Source organism: Equus przewalskii, chromosome 5, assembly GCF_037783145.1.
Source record: "Equus przewalskii isolate Varuska chromosome 5, EquPr2, whole genome shotgun sequence".
NCBI classification, from domain to species: Eukaryota; Metazoa; Chordata; class Mammalia; order Perissodactyla; family Equidae; genus Equus; species Equus przewalskii.
Genome location: NC_091835.1, coordinates 85,059,903 through 85,076,274, shown reverse-complemented (window position 1 = coordinate 85,076,274; position 16,372 = coordinate 85,059,903). Strand labels below are relative to the sequence as shown.

At 37.3% G+C, this 16,372-nt stretch overlaps 1 protein-coding gene across 8 annotated transcripts in view; it reads right to left on the bottom strand.

Annotated features, from left to right (window-relative positions):
- The window catches only part of CPSF6 (cleavage and polyadenylation specific factor 6), a 31,575-nt gene that overhangs the window by 13,828 nt on the left and 1,375 nt on the right, over positions 1–16,372 (bottom strand). For 4 of the 8 annotated variants that reach the window (XM_070622028.1, XM_070622030.1, XM_070622029.1 and 1 more), the window contains exons 2-9: positions 10,620–10,829; positions 9,078–9,181; positions 5,311–5,456; positions 4,251–4,424; positions 4,013–4,123; positions 3,068–3,572; positions 836–951; positions 181–334 (exon numbers count right to left, since the gene is read on the bottom strand). In XM_070622028.1, the coding sequence (XP_070478129.1) occupies positions 181–334; positions 836–951; positions 3,068–3,572; positions 4,013–4,123; positions 4,251–4,424; positions 5,311–5,456; positions 9,078–9,181; positions 10,620–10,829 (1,520 nt within the window). The remainder of the gene's footprint in view (positions 1–180; positions 335–835; positions 952–3,067; positions 3,573–4,012; positions 4,124–4,250; positions 4,425–5,310; positions 5,457–9,077; positions 9,182–10,619; positions 10,830–16,372) is intronic. The other 4 variants (XM_070622032.1, XM_070622034.1, XM_070622035.1 and 1 more) reach the window with 1 other exon arrangement.

Genomic DNA, 16,372 nt, shown 5'->3' with positions numbered 1-16,372 from the left:
GGAAGGGTTTTAAGCAAACACCTGACATTTGATTTAGAGTTAAAAAAACAACAAAAAACAACTAGCTGCTGAGTAAACAGTAATAAGAAAATCAAAGTCCTATTTTAAAGTCCCAAACACAAAATTTTTCCTACTTGTAAAGTAGCGGTTTTAAACAGACATGAGACAGGAAAGTTTTACCTTGATCCAGAACCGTAAGACTTGGATTCAATTCCATGAAGGCAATCTTGCAAAGAGCTAATAAGGACTTTGCAACGATCATCGGCAGATACTTTAGACTGTTTAATTAAAGAAATCGCAGTTACCAGTGTCTCAATAGCACTCCCATAATCACCTATGAGGGAAGGAGAGGGCTAAAGTCAAATAAATTTTGTTTTCAAAACACCACCAAACCACTTGTGCTAAGAGTGATAACGTGTTTTACAGAAGGAGTGCCCTTTCACGTGACTACAGAGATGTAATTCTTTTACTGTTTCACCATGTGGAAAAGGCTTCCATGCGCATGGAGTCAGCAAAGTTTGTTATTACCGCTGTGTGAAGCAGGTTACCATTTTGTAAACACAAGAATAAATGAGCTGCCTTACGGCCCCTGAGCCACTAAATGTCAGGGCTAAGATTTAAATCTTCACCTAAAAATGTAAAATTAGAGGTCTCTCCACTACACTCTAACATACAGCTTCCTTCAAAGCCTTTTAAATAAAGTATAGGTAATGACTCGGAAATATAAAAATAACTACTACATGTAAATGACTCATCTTCAAGATTGTACTTAAAGTTTTAGGTCATTCCTAACAACATACATGAGAAATATTAATACAGGAAGAAATATACAAACCAGCACTGGCATCAGACACAGCTCTTGAAATAGCACTGCTTGAGATTGCCCTATTTCTATTCATGATTTCTTCAAACTCAGCTTCACTCAATGGTGTTCTTGCAGTATCCATTTCCCTATAAAATCAAAAAAACCTTAAATCGCACTCAACAGATTTTCTAAGTTAGTCACAACAGCACAAGCAATTCATACTGGTTGCTTTTGACGAGTGCGTTAGGGCTAGCAGTTACTTTTTCAGATCGAAGCGTGCTATTTCTCCTATGAAGACAGTTAAGTCCAAGCAAAATTCTCTTACACTACTATCTTTCAGCTGAAATAAAGCAGCAACTCAGAAACCTTGTCTTCCTGGAGGCAGAAATGACATACTTACATATCTACAGTGTAATATTTTTCAGAGTCATACAAAAACAGATAACAAATTGCTCTGATGAATATATAACATAATATCTGAAAAATAAAAGGTACTCAATAAGTGTAAATATTTGTTGAAAAAAAGGAACAAATGCCAAGTTTTTCTAAAGCTGCTTAACAACATTAAAAACTGTACATGTACAGTCAGGAAAAGGTGAACTTTTCGCCATCTTATTTACTCATTACTAGGTAGGACACTGAGTTGAGGCGAGCAGTAGCAGTTCATTCTACTGAAATGAGGAAACAGCTAATCTAACCATTTGCATGCAGATAAGATATTATTGTTATTCCCCAAACTTTATAAACATCCTGACCGAACTACAAGCTGTTCCAAGTTCATGCATGACTTCAACTAAATGCTAACTCGTGCCCATCGTACCCCCTAAAAAAAATCACAACTAAGATACTCAGTTTTCTCCAATTTTCAATAAAAAACTAGTCAATAATAGACCGCCCCCCGCCCCAGATTCTTGAAAATCTGATACTGCAGAAAGTCCAGCATGTTAGGAAAAGGCTTTGAGACTCCAATTTTAAACTGTCCAACCAAGTCACCTAACCCCTCCTACACAGTGAGGGTGAACACCGCACACGCAGCTGCTCACTGGAATGAGAGTGAACAGAACAAGTTACACCAGCTCAGCAGCTACACAACATTTTTCTAAAGAAAACAAAACACCGGCAGTCAAAAAGATGGAACTTCTACAGATAGATAACTGTCAATAAACTTTGTTCACATCAAATTTACTCCCGTGGGCCTGTGTAATTGTACAGAATTAGGCAGATGCTCAAATTCATTATTAGACAAACTGAAATACAAAGTAGCTTAATACTGACAGTTACAGAATACAAAATCAAATGGTAAACTGAAAAATTGAAGGGTATGGGGCTGGCCCTGTGGCCTAGTGGTTAAATTTGGCACAACTCAGCTTCGGCAGCCCAGGTTCACAGGTTCGGATCCCAGGTGTGGGTCTACACCACTCATCAGCCATGCTGTGACGGTGACCCACATACAAAATAGAGGAAGACTGGCACAGACGTTAGCTCAGGGCCAATCTTCTCAGCAAAATAAATAAATAAATAAAATTGAAAGGCACAAATTAAGACAGTTCTTACAGATTATAAACACAAACTCTTCAAATTATGATTTCAGTATGGATCATTTTTAAATTACTCTGGAGGGGGCTAAGAGATCACAAAGTTCAACAGTTTCCATCCAGCTTTTCTCTAAGGATCGCCGTTAATTATTTTAATTTCCATAAAGCCTATGTCTTACAAGCCTTTGTCTACCCCAAAATACTTGTAAATTATTTAATGTTCCCATTTTAATTAAGTTAGTAATTTGCTACTCAAGACTCTTGATCAGCATGAGATCATCGACAGTGTCTAACAAACTAATCCAGTATCCAAAACAATGAAAAAAACCTTAGTGTTCTTGTAGTGCCATCAATGGTAAATGAGATTCAGACTTTAAAATCTTAAAAATAGCTCCAGGATCCCAACTGCTCACTTTAATTATCTTTATTAACCACTTTTAACTTAAAAAATGATGGACATGAATCCCAGGATTCAGTGATTTGCCCTAAATCACACGGCGATGTAAGTGGCAGAGCTGGATTATTCCCAACCCTGTTCAGTATGTTTTTCACCATATCATAACCACCTCTTCTAACAGGAAGAGGAAGGAACACAGAAAATTAAATATTTGAGGAAAAGGCCATAATTTAAAAAAATAAAAAAACCTTAGCAATGGAGCGGCGAGTATCTTTTATTGATCAAATACAAATATAGCAAGTTTACTTTCACAGCTATGTGCTAACTTACCTTCCAGGAGGTCCATAGTCACCCCTATCATATGGCGGAGGCCGGCCATAGGGATCTGTCGGTGGTGGACCCCGGCTATCTGATGTAGGCATGCCGCTGTTGGTTGGTGGAGGAAAGAAAGCCGGGTTCACATGTGGAGCTGGCGGTGGAGCACCTGGAGGTGGTCCAGGAAGATGCGGAGGAGGAGCAAGTGTAAGGGGTGGCCCAAGAGGGCCAGGTGGGCGAGGTGGAAAGGGGCCTGGAGGTGGAGGTGGTCCCTGTTGTGGAGGTGGTGGACCAGGAGGGGGGCCGTAGCCTGGAACTGGAGGTGGAGGACCAGGAGGAAGCGGACCCAATGGAGGCTGCCCAAAAGGTTGTCCAGGAAAAAGAACTGGTGGTGGAGGGCGATCTCCTCGATTAGGAGGCCCAGCTAAAGGAGGCGGCAGAACCTGACCAGGAGGTGGAGGACCTGGTGGACCAGGTGGGCCTGGAGGACCTAAGGGTGGACGCGGTGGAGTCTGTCCAGCTATAGAATAGAGAGAGAGAGAGAGAGAGAGAGAAACACTTCAATAAGGTATTTTAACCTTTATGCCAAGATTATACTTTTAAAGCGTAACTCATAGACCAAGATTCTTTCTCTTTAAATGAAACTCATATGGTAAATGCTACACTAACAACTACAAAGGTGATGTATAGCCTTACAAATTTAACTAGCTCAATTTGTGCTTAAGAAAAATTATTAAAACAAAAACTTTAATAAAGATTACAATGCTTAGAGATAGTTTCCATCTTTCAGCGTATACACTTCTCACAGTGAAATCACCCACCTTATAGTCTACTCTGATGCCAAGCTAGAAAGTGAAACAAGGAAAAATGGTCTTGAAAGGATTTTTTAAGAGGTAAGAAAATAAGACGGATGTAAATATTCTATATATAAGTCAAGCAAGTTTGGAGAAAAATAAAGACCTTTTAGGCCAAAAATGGGTATTTCCTCTATGCTGTGCCCCATATGCCATGGAATCCTAGTTTCCAGGAACAAAGGCCGAGTTCCTTTAACAAGATGCTTGATCAAATTTCCTGGATTCCAAAAATAGCATAACAAGGAGAGTAAGTCACATTAATAATGCATTACTTGAAAAAGAGAGAAAAGGAAAAGAGGTATTAGGTAGACATTTTATCCATGGTAATTTAAGAAAAATTTTACCTGGAAAAGGTGGGGGTGGCCCTCCTGGTCCTGCTGGCCCAGGAAATCTGTCCCCACCGGGAACAGCCCCTGGAAAACGGCCCCGTCCTCTACCACCTTGTGGAAATGCTGCGCGTGAACTGCCTCCTGGAGGACCAGCTTTACCTTCCCCAGACATTTGTCCTGATTGTGTAGCTGCAAATATCCAAATACTCATAAATAGCATTGATTAAAATAGTTCTCTGAAATGTAACCACTGTTATTAGAAATAACGCTATTTCAAAGTTCATTTACACTATACATTAACTTGCAAATGCCTTGGGCCTGTCCAAACTCCATGAGAAACACTGGTTAGGAAAACACTCACATATATTTAAGTTCTTTCAAAGTCTCAAAACATTCAGGCTTAAATGTATTTCCAATGAGCAAATACGAGTTAGTTTCAAAATACCAGTACTCTGCAGCAGCCAAGACCGAAATTCTCCAACAGAAATCTTAATTTCAGTAAGCACAGACCATTTAAATTTTGTAACATATTCTTCAGTTAAATCTTAAGGGCTAAAACATTAAAAGAAAAACAACCACGTGAATTTCTGTTAATTACGTGATCATTCATCTTATCTCTAAGTGGTAACAGTCCTAAGTGTGTAATGGCAAATCTTCTCCACAACCATTTTACCAAGTGGTGAAAGGCCTTGGTGCCCAGCACAAAGTCAATGAATATTTTCTGATTATTAGTGATTTCTCCCCATAACACACGTCCTTCCACCTAAGGGTCAGAGTGCAGATCTTCCTTTCTCTAGGATGGGAACGACAGGACAAGAACGGCAGGGCTATAAACCTTGCACACTGCTGAATAATACTGGGTCTGTGACACACAGAGAAAAATGGAGGATATTTCTAGTACACGGGATCACAGTCATAACCAGTAACTAAATCAAATTCAAAGCATGGACTTTTTAAAATGGATTCTCCAATGAACTAAATATTAAGATGACTTTTCTAGTAATAACATCTAACAAATGCTAGCAACATTGATTAAATGCACATCTTTAATTAAAACCTCTAAGGGGTTGCTTACTTTTCCTGGACTGCATTTCAAATTGACTCAGGAACTGTTTATTGCATGGAGTTACAACAGGATTCTGACCATGAAGTTCTCTTTTAGGCAACAGATCCATTAACTTTTTTGAGGATGCTTCAGATCCAACACCAACAAGGGCAAACCTAAAAGATGTTTAAAAGGGTGAGGGTCAAACCTGAGAAGGGATTAATAACGTTACAGCAATTAAAAAGGATATGGCCTTAATTTACTTTTATCTAAGAAAACTGAAAATATTTCTTAAAATAAAATTATACAAGTTCACACTTTCATCTTTAACTTTTTTATAGCAACATACCATACAATTCACTCATTTAAAGTATACAATTCAGTGGTTTCTAGTATATTCAGTTTTACAACCACCAATACAACCAATTTTAGAAGACTTTCATCACCCCAAAATGAGAACCCACAGCAATTAGCTCTCACTCCATTTCCTCCCATCCCCCAACTCTAAGGAATGACTAATCCACTTTCTGTCCCTATAGATTTGCCAGTTCTGGACATTTCACATACATGGAATCATACAATATGTGGTCCTTTGTGACTGGCTTCTTTCACTTAGTGTAATGTTTTCAAAGTGTATGCATGTTGCAGCATATATCAATACTTAATTTCTTTTTATGGCTGAATAACATTCCATTAAACGAATATACCACATTTTAAAAATCCATTCAGCAGTTGATGGACATTTGGGTTGTTTCCACTTTTTGGTTATTATGAACAACACTACTATGAAAAGATGCTCAACACCATTAACTATCAGGGAAATGTAAATGAAACCACAATGAGACACCATTTCACACCCACTAGAACGACTATAATCAAACAGACAATTAACAGGTGTCGGCGAGGATGTGCAGAAACCGGAGCCCTCATACACCGCTGGTGGTAACGCAGAAAGGCACAGCCACTTTCACAAACAATCTGGCAGTTCCTCAAAAGGTTAAACATAGACTCTGACACACAATCCAATAATTACACTCCTGGGTATATACACATACCTAACAGAACTAAAAACATATGTTCATGCAAAGCTGGTACATGAATATTCATAGGGGCATTACTGATAATAGCAAAAGTGGAAACAACCCCACTGTCAATCAAATGCCAGATAAAATAGAAAAATGAGGTATATCCATATAACAGAGTATTATTTAGCCATACAAAGTCCTAAGAACTGAAACATGCTACAACACTGACGAACCGTGAAAACCTTGAAACTAAGTGAAAGCAGTCAGTCATGTGGGACCACATATTGTATGATTCCATTTATAGGAAATGTTCAGAATAGGCAAATCCAGAGACAGACTGCCAGTGGGTACGGGACTCCTCTTTGGGGTGGTGCAATTTTCTGGAATTAGACAGCAGAGGTGGTTGCACAATCCTGAAAATATACTAAAAACCACTGACCTAACCGAAGACCTTAAAAGAGCAAACTTTACGGTACGCGATTTATATCTTAGTAAGAAAGAAAGATTAAAACAGAAAAAAATGAGTGACTACCAATTCATATAGTTACAGGATATTCTAGGTTACTCTCAGAAGGGCGCTTAGGAGCTTCGAACCCTTTTTTCCCTAATGTTCAAGATGGCCCTTTAATTAGATCCCTTATTCCAGCCAACAAACAACTTCTGCTGTTTGACTCAAGATTATCTTGGGTCACAACATTTACAAACTATTTAATGAATTCATTAATTCAACAAATATTTATTGAGCACCACCTCCTGCATGCCAGGCTCCATTCTATGGCCTGGGATACAACAGTTAACAGAACAAATCCCTGCTCTCATGGAGCTTACATTCTAGCGGGAGACAAGACAATAAACAAGTAACATACACAATAATAAAGGAAAAATAAAGGAAGGAAACAGTGCTGGGAGCAGAAGGGACTTCGCAGCGGTCAGGGACGAACTCTTTAAACAGAGGACTGAGTGAAGTGAGAGAGAGATCCAGGTGGGTATCGGGGGAATGTAAACCAAGAAGGAAAAACTGCTCAAGTCCTGAGTAGGAATGTGTTGAGAAACAACAGAGAGACGAATGTGGCCAAACCGGCCAAGGAAGGTGAAGGGAGGTAGAAGACAGGTCAGAGGTGGCAGGATCAGACCCCAAAGTGCCTGGTAGGCTGCAGATTCCAGCTTGTACTCTGAGTGAGACAGGAAGACATGAGAAGACTCTGAGCACACGAATATTGATGCACTTTTTTTCAACCTCTACTATGTGTCATACAGATGTAGGGGATTAGGGTGGAAGCAGAACACCAAGTAGAAGGCTACTGCAAAAGTTCAGTTAACAGAGAACAATGGCTCAGACCAGGGAGTAGAAGTGAAGTGTGTGAGAAGTGGTCAGACTCTGCATACATATTTTATGTATATTTATGAAAATATTCTTAGTTAGCATAAACTGTACAGAGACCAATATAAAATAAACATATTCTTCATTCTTCTGCATCCAGCAATTTGTCTTAAAAAAAAATTCCAAAATCTGCACTTGAAGATTTATATAAATGAAACCTGCTACAACATTATTTATTTTTAATTTTTCTTTTCTATTTTTTTTTAAAAGATTTTATTTTTTCCTTTTTCTCCCCAAAGCTCCCCCATACATAGCTGTGTATTTTTAGTTGTGGGTCCTTCTAGTTGTGGCATGTGGGATGCCGCCTCAGCATAGCTTCATGAGCAGTGCCATGTCCGTGCCCAGGATTCCAACTGACGAAACCCTGAGCTGCCGAAGCAGAGCATGCAAATTTAACCACTTGGCCACAGGGCTGGCCCCCTAATTTTTCTTTCTTTTACAGATTTTACTTTTCCTTTTTCTCCCCATAGCCCTCTAGTACATAGCTGTGTACTTTTAGTTGTGGGTCCTTCTAGTTGTGGCATGTGGGACGCTGCCTCAGCATGGCTTGATGAGCAGTGCCATGTCCAAGCCCAGGATCCGAACTGGCAAAACCCTGGGCCGCCGAAGCGGAGTGCAAACCTAACCACTCCATCATGGGGCCAGTCCCTACATTATCTATGATAGGCAAAAACTGGAAACAACCCAAATAACCAAAAATAAGGATGGTAAAATAAACTACAGTAGCATACAAAGTATGACGGAAAGAACTAGACATTAGAGAGGATGTATATTTACTGACAAATATTTGTTTTATTCCTTGTGTTATAAAATGTGAATTGTAATCCTGGTGGGTTTTTTTGCAATAAAAATATACGTAGTAGGAAAAACCCTGAAAATATATTCACTAAAATGTTAAGAGTGATCATCTACAGATGGTGAGATTGTGGCTTTTTATTTTCTTACTTTTGGACATCTGTATTTTATAATGTTCCTATAATGATCCTACCTCGTTTGTATAATTTAACAGCCTAAGAAAATAAAGCACAACATCTATGTTCCTCATGTTATTCTCCAGTTGCTCATCTTCCCCCATCCCTTAATCACTGGGATAGTAACGCTTCTTCAAACTGTCATTTCAATAATCATTTCCATCACAGATGGAGAAAACTCAGGAAAATTAAAGAACAGACCTAATCTGCCCACACTTCCAGCTCCACTAGTTTTAGCGAGCTAGATCAAAGAGGAAGTGAAATGATTACAAAGCTTTGCCCAAGAAACTCCTGCCAATGCGGATAATGCATCTTACACATGCAGACAGTTAGCATTACCTTTAAGGAAAGTTACCCCCAAAATTGTAAGCACTAGCTACTAACTCATACTAAGAATAAAAACAGAATTAAAATTCTTACCCCTTTGACTGGCCATTTGCCCGATTTTCAAAAAATTTTATCTCCAAAATATCATTTACTCCCAGAGAATGAACTGCTTCAGTTAAATCTTCATCTGTTGTCCACTGCAAGACATTTCCCCCTCATTAACCATCAAAACATATCCAAGACGTTTACTGCTTAGTTTGTAAGAGTAAACTCAGAATAAACAAGAGAAAATGAATGCTCAGTGCAAATCTAAGTGCGGTTACTGCCAGCCAGTCTCCAATTTTTAAACAGCACAAAAGCACCTGAGGATGTAACTTCATCCCTTGACAGTTTTGGAAATCAGAAGGTACACACCCTTAGACATAAGACAGATGTTTTACTCTTGAAGAGTTTCTGATCTCTTCCATCTTTAAACTGCTATGATTTTAAATTTTCAGTAAAACCAATCTCACTTGTCACTTCCTCTCCTTAAAGGAAATTATTTGGGGAAATAAATCCCATCTTATGTTTGAATATAAGATGAAAAGAAGAAAACCTAATATGTACTGAGTACCTACCATGTACTTAGTAGTATCAAATACTTAACTCTGAAAACAATCCTGTAAGTCTTATTATGATTCCCATTTTACACATGATGCAATAGACTAATTACAATGACTAACTGCATCATGTGTAAAATGCAACAGACTAATACAGAGCACTAACAGAGCAGCTAAGATTCAAAGTCTTCCTCAGCAACCACGCTCTCCATAACTACACTGCTAGCGTCTCCAATATTATAAAATTGCTCAGACTGGGTGGTGGGGGATCAGTCAATTAGTTTTTTAAAAAATTTAAACGTTTTAAAATAAAATGCTATTAAGGAAGTGGAAGGGTGACAAGTTTTGCTATCTAGACAATTTTTAAAATTTCAAGTATATGTAACAGATGTTTCTAAGTAGAGATGTAAAAATTCTATAGGACTGTTTTAGTGAATATTTAAGATTTAATGCTAATAAAATTATAAATAGATACATTGAACATCTAGTTAATGAAACTCCCAACCAATCATCTTATATTCTCAAAAACCACCCAAATTAAAATAAAATGTATATAGTAGTACTTCCATAAAACAGATTTCAAATGTAAGAGCAGAAATGAAACTGAACAAGTCTGTGTTAAGTAGATAATGAAAGCTTTTTAAAACCAGGAGTTTTTGTCTCTTTCCTTCTACAGTTCTAAATCCTGATGAGAGCTTATGTGAGCATTTTTCTTGGTAAAATTGGGATACTTGAAGTGCAGTAGTAGTAAGGTAAAAAAAAAAAAGTGATTTGAAGACAAAATAATTGAACTATATTTAACTGGAATCTCTACCAAAACAAGCGGAATGACCACAAAATCCAAAACTAAGAAGATCTGGAATTTACGATGTTGTAAATGTACCTGTATTTCCTTCCTCACTGTGCATGCAAGCATACAAAACAACCAATCCAGTAACTTCAAATTCTCATTTTTATAGAACTGGAGAAAAACATTAACTACTGGAACAGTTCAAAACCAATCAGCAATAATTAAGTGCTTTGTTAAGCTACTTACCCACGTTAGGTTCCCAATGTACAAAGCAATTCTCTTCCCGGTGTACGTATACACAACGTTCGGTGCTGCTCCTTTACCCACGTCGTCACCAACGGTTGGTGGGAGAGTATCCATGTAATCCCTGTCTTCCGGGGCATCTCCATTATTTGCAGATGGAGAGATGACATCATCATATAAATCTATCTGATCATGCCCACCATATTCAGCTTCCTGAGATACAGAAATAATGCTCTAGATTATATAACAGTCAGACTATTCATTCAACTATTTTGTCTGAAAAACCTGGTAGAAGACAGAAAAAAGCCCAAAGACCCCAGTACAAATCTTCTCTCACTTTATGCCATAAATGGATTCTTGAACAGCGATGTAAAGTTAACTTCCACACAAAGAAGCCTATTTCCCCACTGACATTTATTATAGTGTAGGAAATAATGTTTGGGAAACATTTTCTCTGGGAAAAGAATGGCATGTAGACAAAGTAATATAAAGCCCTCCTTGGAAGTAAAATGTTAAAGTAAAAGTAATAAAACACGAATGCAAATAGATGAGCTTTGAAAAAAACTGACAATATCACAAACAAAAATCAGAGCCATTACAAATCTTTAATATTTGGCTGCAGAAAAATACAACTTATTTTCTATGGTGTCCAGGATCTTGCTTCCCTACCCTGTGAAAGCTATTAGTTTTAGAAAAAAGCAGGGTGAGCTAAGCCATAAGGAAGGGATGAAGAAACGTGGGTACCTAAATAATTCCAAATGTTGTAACAAATAAACAAAGGAAAGAGAAACAATGAATAAAATAAAGGTAAAACTATCCAAATTAGTATCTAGGAGTAGTTTTATTATTCTCAGTCAACAAAGAGTTAATGCTTACCTGACTTCTTAGATAGCTAGTCAATTAGCAAAAGATAGCTAGTCAATTAGCAACAGAAAGTTGATTCGAACAAGGATCTAGTAAACAGTAAAGCTTTGCCATTGAGTGTCACCAGCAGACAAAGCAATGCTAGTGGATGCCACTTACATGCCTAAATGATAAGCAAGGAAAATGAAAAAGAAACAGATACGTAAACAGGAGAAAAATGAAATGCAGGTATTGGCAGAACTCTCAATACTATTTAAATTGCCTTTAGTAACCATTCCTGGGCCACAGTCAGTATTAGAGGAAAAACTATTTTTATCTTTCTCCCCTTCCACCAGTAAGTACCTAAATCGATATGAACTGTTTTATTCTTATGAGGTAGAATATTTGAAATAACAAAGGAAGAGGAGGCAATTACAATTACAAAACAACTTAAGAGTTCAGACATAACTCATATCCTTTCCCATTAACACAATTCATTACAGATGAGCTGTTATACCAACGGCACGTAAGGAACAGCTAACGGTTTTAGGTACTAAGTGTTACACGAATAAAGAATGACCCAGAAAAAAACATTTGTAATTCGACTGTAAACAGACCAACAAAATATTGTTATTATAGGCCCCAAGAGAACATAACCATTGTTTTGTTATTCAGAAGGGATCCAGAGTAAAATTTCTTTTAAAAAACAAACAAACAAACAAAAAAAGAAAACTTAGAAAGGGAAATGCCATTTACATACACAGCCAAAAGGACCTGAAATTCGTAAAGTCATCTTCAGGTAATCTTCTGTATAACTGAGTTAACTAATTTACTAATTATATAACAGAATCTTTACATAATAATTTCCTTATGAGGCACAATGTCTGCAAGATTTATTTAGTAAGGGACCCAAGATCCTAGGGAAATCAGAAAACAAAGCCATCTTTAGCAATGGGCAGAAACCAAGACCACAAGTCACTGAATAATGCCATAATTTTATTTTGTTTGTACAACAATACCAAAAATAATCTTTCAGAATTGAGTTTTTGTTAAGCAAAGTAACATGCTCAAACTGCAGTGACAGTAAAAATTAGAAAAAAGGAGGGTGAGTTTTGTTAGGAATTTCAGTGTAGCTGAAGCTTCAGGTGGCGTGGCTGCAGCAGAGGTTCCATACACTTAAGATACTAAAAGGCTTCCCACAGGGGCAGTGGGCACTTTAAGGTCTCTTGCAATCTGGTTCTGTCTATCAAGCAGAATTATTATTATTATTATTATTATTATTATTATAATAAAAAAAGGAGTTGTTTCCATCCTCCTCACAATATATGGTCTGAGGGAGAGTAAAAAAGAATGCAAGAGTTGTTAACAGCAGGACTAAAATAAAAGTATTTAAATTTACACTTTCATGAAATAGGTCAATACATTATTTGTTTTTTCATTAGTTGTAAATCCAGGGAAATATTTACATAAGTAGACAATAATTTACAAGCATAACTGCAGCTACACTAACCTGGTGAATCACAATCACTTACTATTTTTGTCCATCCATGAATTCCTATGTTGACACCAACCAATTTTCCATATTGACATGATTCTACCAATATTTAGGATGAGCCATTTTGTCTGGTAGTTGGACTGCTTCCAAGTGGTTGAAGTGTGATGCTAAATGAGACCATGGTCCTGGGGTTTGATCTCCATGTGGGCTAGTTAGCTTCGCTCTGTTCCAAGGCCACAGCCTGTACTTCTAGCCCCAACGGTATACATTTGGACGTGGTGAAAAAATATTAATGAATCTGAACACATCTGCCGCCATTACTAAAACTGCAACTCAAAGCACATACTCTTGTAGCATAAGTAATCTTCCTTTCCAGCTTCAGCATATTACACCTATCCTTCACATTAGAAAAAAAATCCTACTCTCTGTTCCCACTTTAAAAAGGGGGAAAACATGCATATTCTGAAATTATGCCAACTGTGTATCACAAGTCACATATAAAGAATGTGAACTCTGAAAGTCTACTGAACAAACAAAATGGGGTCTACTTTGTCAAAGAGAAATGGTCAACAGTGTCAAGTTCTATGTAAAAGTCTTTTCAATTAGTACTTTTGGGAAATTTTAATGGCATTCAAAAACAAAAAAAATCAACATTACGCCCTTTAATTATTTTAGGTACCAAATGCTGCCCAATCTTTACTATCTACTTTTCACAGTAGTTAATCACCAATAGAGCTGGACTTTACATGTAAATTCCAGTAAGCAACAGATCTTACGGTTTGTTAAAAAATCCACTAAGTAATTTTTTCATTCCCAACATTCTAAATCACTACAACCATTCTAAAGGCAAGGTATTCTCTCAAGATTTTACACTTCAAGATTATGTTCTACATGATATACAAGAAGCTGTTGCTAAGCCAGAGAAAACACTTAATAATAATATGGCTACTGAAATAACCAAAATTCTATTAGGTCCCTTTTAAGGCCATGTTTCTCAACCCTTTTTTCATTATCACTGCCCTCCTTACTCCAAGGAGTTATTTTTAGAGATATTTCCCCTAATCACCTCCCATAAAATTTTAGTATCAGAGATATACTGTACTCCATTATTGGGATGCCCATGATATAGCTGTACTACACTCTTCATTCTCCCTGACAGGCCCAACACCACATCTGGTGGTCTTAAACTGTAATGTATAATACCATTCCTGAATTATATGATACTACCAGTAATGGCACAGCAAAGGCCACTTGTTTCAAAGACCCTCTATTTAAAATAAATAAATAAAAGGAATTTAATATTCATTTTCATTTAGAGAAATATAACCAAGGGGAAACGTTACATTTTGTACTTACAAAAGAAAGAAAAATACTAGCAAGCAAAATCCAATAGCAAATAATCTAATATGTATATATCTTTTTAGGAAATATATGATTTTCTGATTTTGTCTAATTATGTTCTGAGTAGAAATCAAAATTAGTTTGTAATCCCCATAAAAAGTTCAACTAACGGTAAGGGAAGCCAACTTGGTATTAAAAATACGCCACATAAACCACAAAGTGGACAATTCACAGACAGCTGAATGAACCACACCGGTAAGTAATAAAAACTGAGCGAGAAGAGTTCTAGCTCCCCTGAACATCTCAACCTGCCTCACTCTTGACCTTACTGACTCCATTTTAAAGGCTTTTCTACTAAACACAAATTTATCAGAAATAAGGTTTCACTGATAATTGTCTAACAAACTTATTTTCCAAAACTGGGTAGACAACTGGCTGGAGCAGATACACGATGACGGAAGTCTAACGATCAGGAACTAAAGGCAAGTTGACTTAGGAGGATGTCTAGGTCCATAACTCGTGAGTGAATTTTGTTCCAGTCACTACCCAAATACATCTTCACTGGAAAGTTGGGTGATCAGATTACGAAATCAGCACTGCCATCAGTGACCTACTGCCAGACAGAGCAATAACTAAATCCTACAGCAAGAGCTTTTGGTCCCCAGACAAGGAAAGTACACACAGTGTAAGCTTTCCTGAAGTGCACAGAATTTTTGACTTTCCTCTCCCCGACCAACAAAATTCTACATCTAAAGATACACATAAAAGAGTGGATTCTATAATACATCACCTGTCAGAGTATTATAATTATGTGGGTGTCTCTCACCCCCACTACAGTGCACTCCAAGGGTAGAGACGATCTAAACGTTATAAGCCTCCTTGTTAGCATAAAACAGATACTCAAGAAGTATGTTTTGAACAACGGAGTTTTAAAATTTTTTATTCAGTTTTGGTCAAAATTAAAACTCTATAATTATTAAATACAAGACTAGTAAATATTACACTTGAGTTCAAATCCCAGTTCAAAGTAAATCGATACAACTATAGAGGCTGAAACAGAACCTCTTTCTTCTCCACTCCAAATTCAAGTAATCTAGAGGTTTGCAAGTAGTTCACCTCTCGATCCACTGGAGCAACTGTTCTCAACTTGGTTACATCCAAAGACCTTCCATTTGAGAACTAAAGAGAACCCGCAACGAATCGCCGAGTCCCCTGTGCCTTCTCCTTTCTTCCACCTTATTCCCTACTCACAAATTCATCTGGTGAAGAAAGAACTCTACTACAGTCCACCACCTTATTCTCACCTCATCCCCAAATTAAGGTTTCTTCTGAAACAGCTGAATGCCTCACACTTTTGGAAATAGTTTTATATTGTGCTTTACCAAAATACACACACACAGCTTCATAAAAGTATGACCATTTAGAGTAGAAGAAAATGGAAAATACATAGATTAGAGAGAATTTCAAAGTATACAAACCCAATTAAAATTGCAGCTCACATTGAAGAACAAAGTTTTTTTAAAATGTTTACAGCAGTTTAAAAGCCAAAAACAGACTGATTATACTTGGTAAAACATTTCACTCAACTACAATAAAATAAAAGTCATAGTTTACTACAGCAACCAGCAGAAATAAAGCCACCTGCTAATGAAAGAGTGCAAATTAAATTAATCAGCAATAATTTTGTAGTTGCCTCTAATTCTGATAAAATTTCAGAAAAATATTTCAATGAAAGTAACATTTTAAAAAACAGGATGAACCATGAAAATGACCAACTATCCTTTTGTGGCCACATTTTGTACAGGAATTACCACAGCAAGCAGATTACAAAAGCCAACGATATGCAAAACAACAGAAACAAGGCCTCTGTTTAACACCCCCATTAATCTATCCAAAAGTATAACGATTTTTCTAGTAAGATCATACAGCTACGTGCGAGATAGAACGCTATAGGTACAAGCCAACAGAAAATCACCTTCTGAAAAGAACCCTCTAAAGTAGTGTATGGGGCCACGAACTTCCAACGTCTTCCTAGCCCCTGCTCAGTCGGCGCGGGTCGGTGCACGGGGATGAGCAG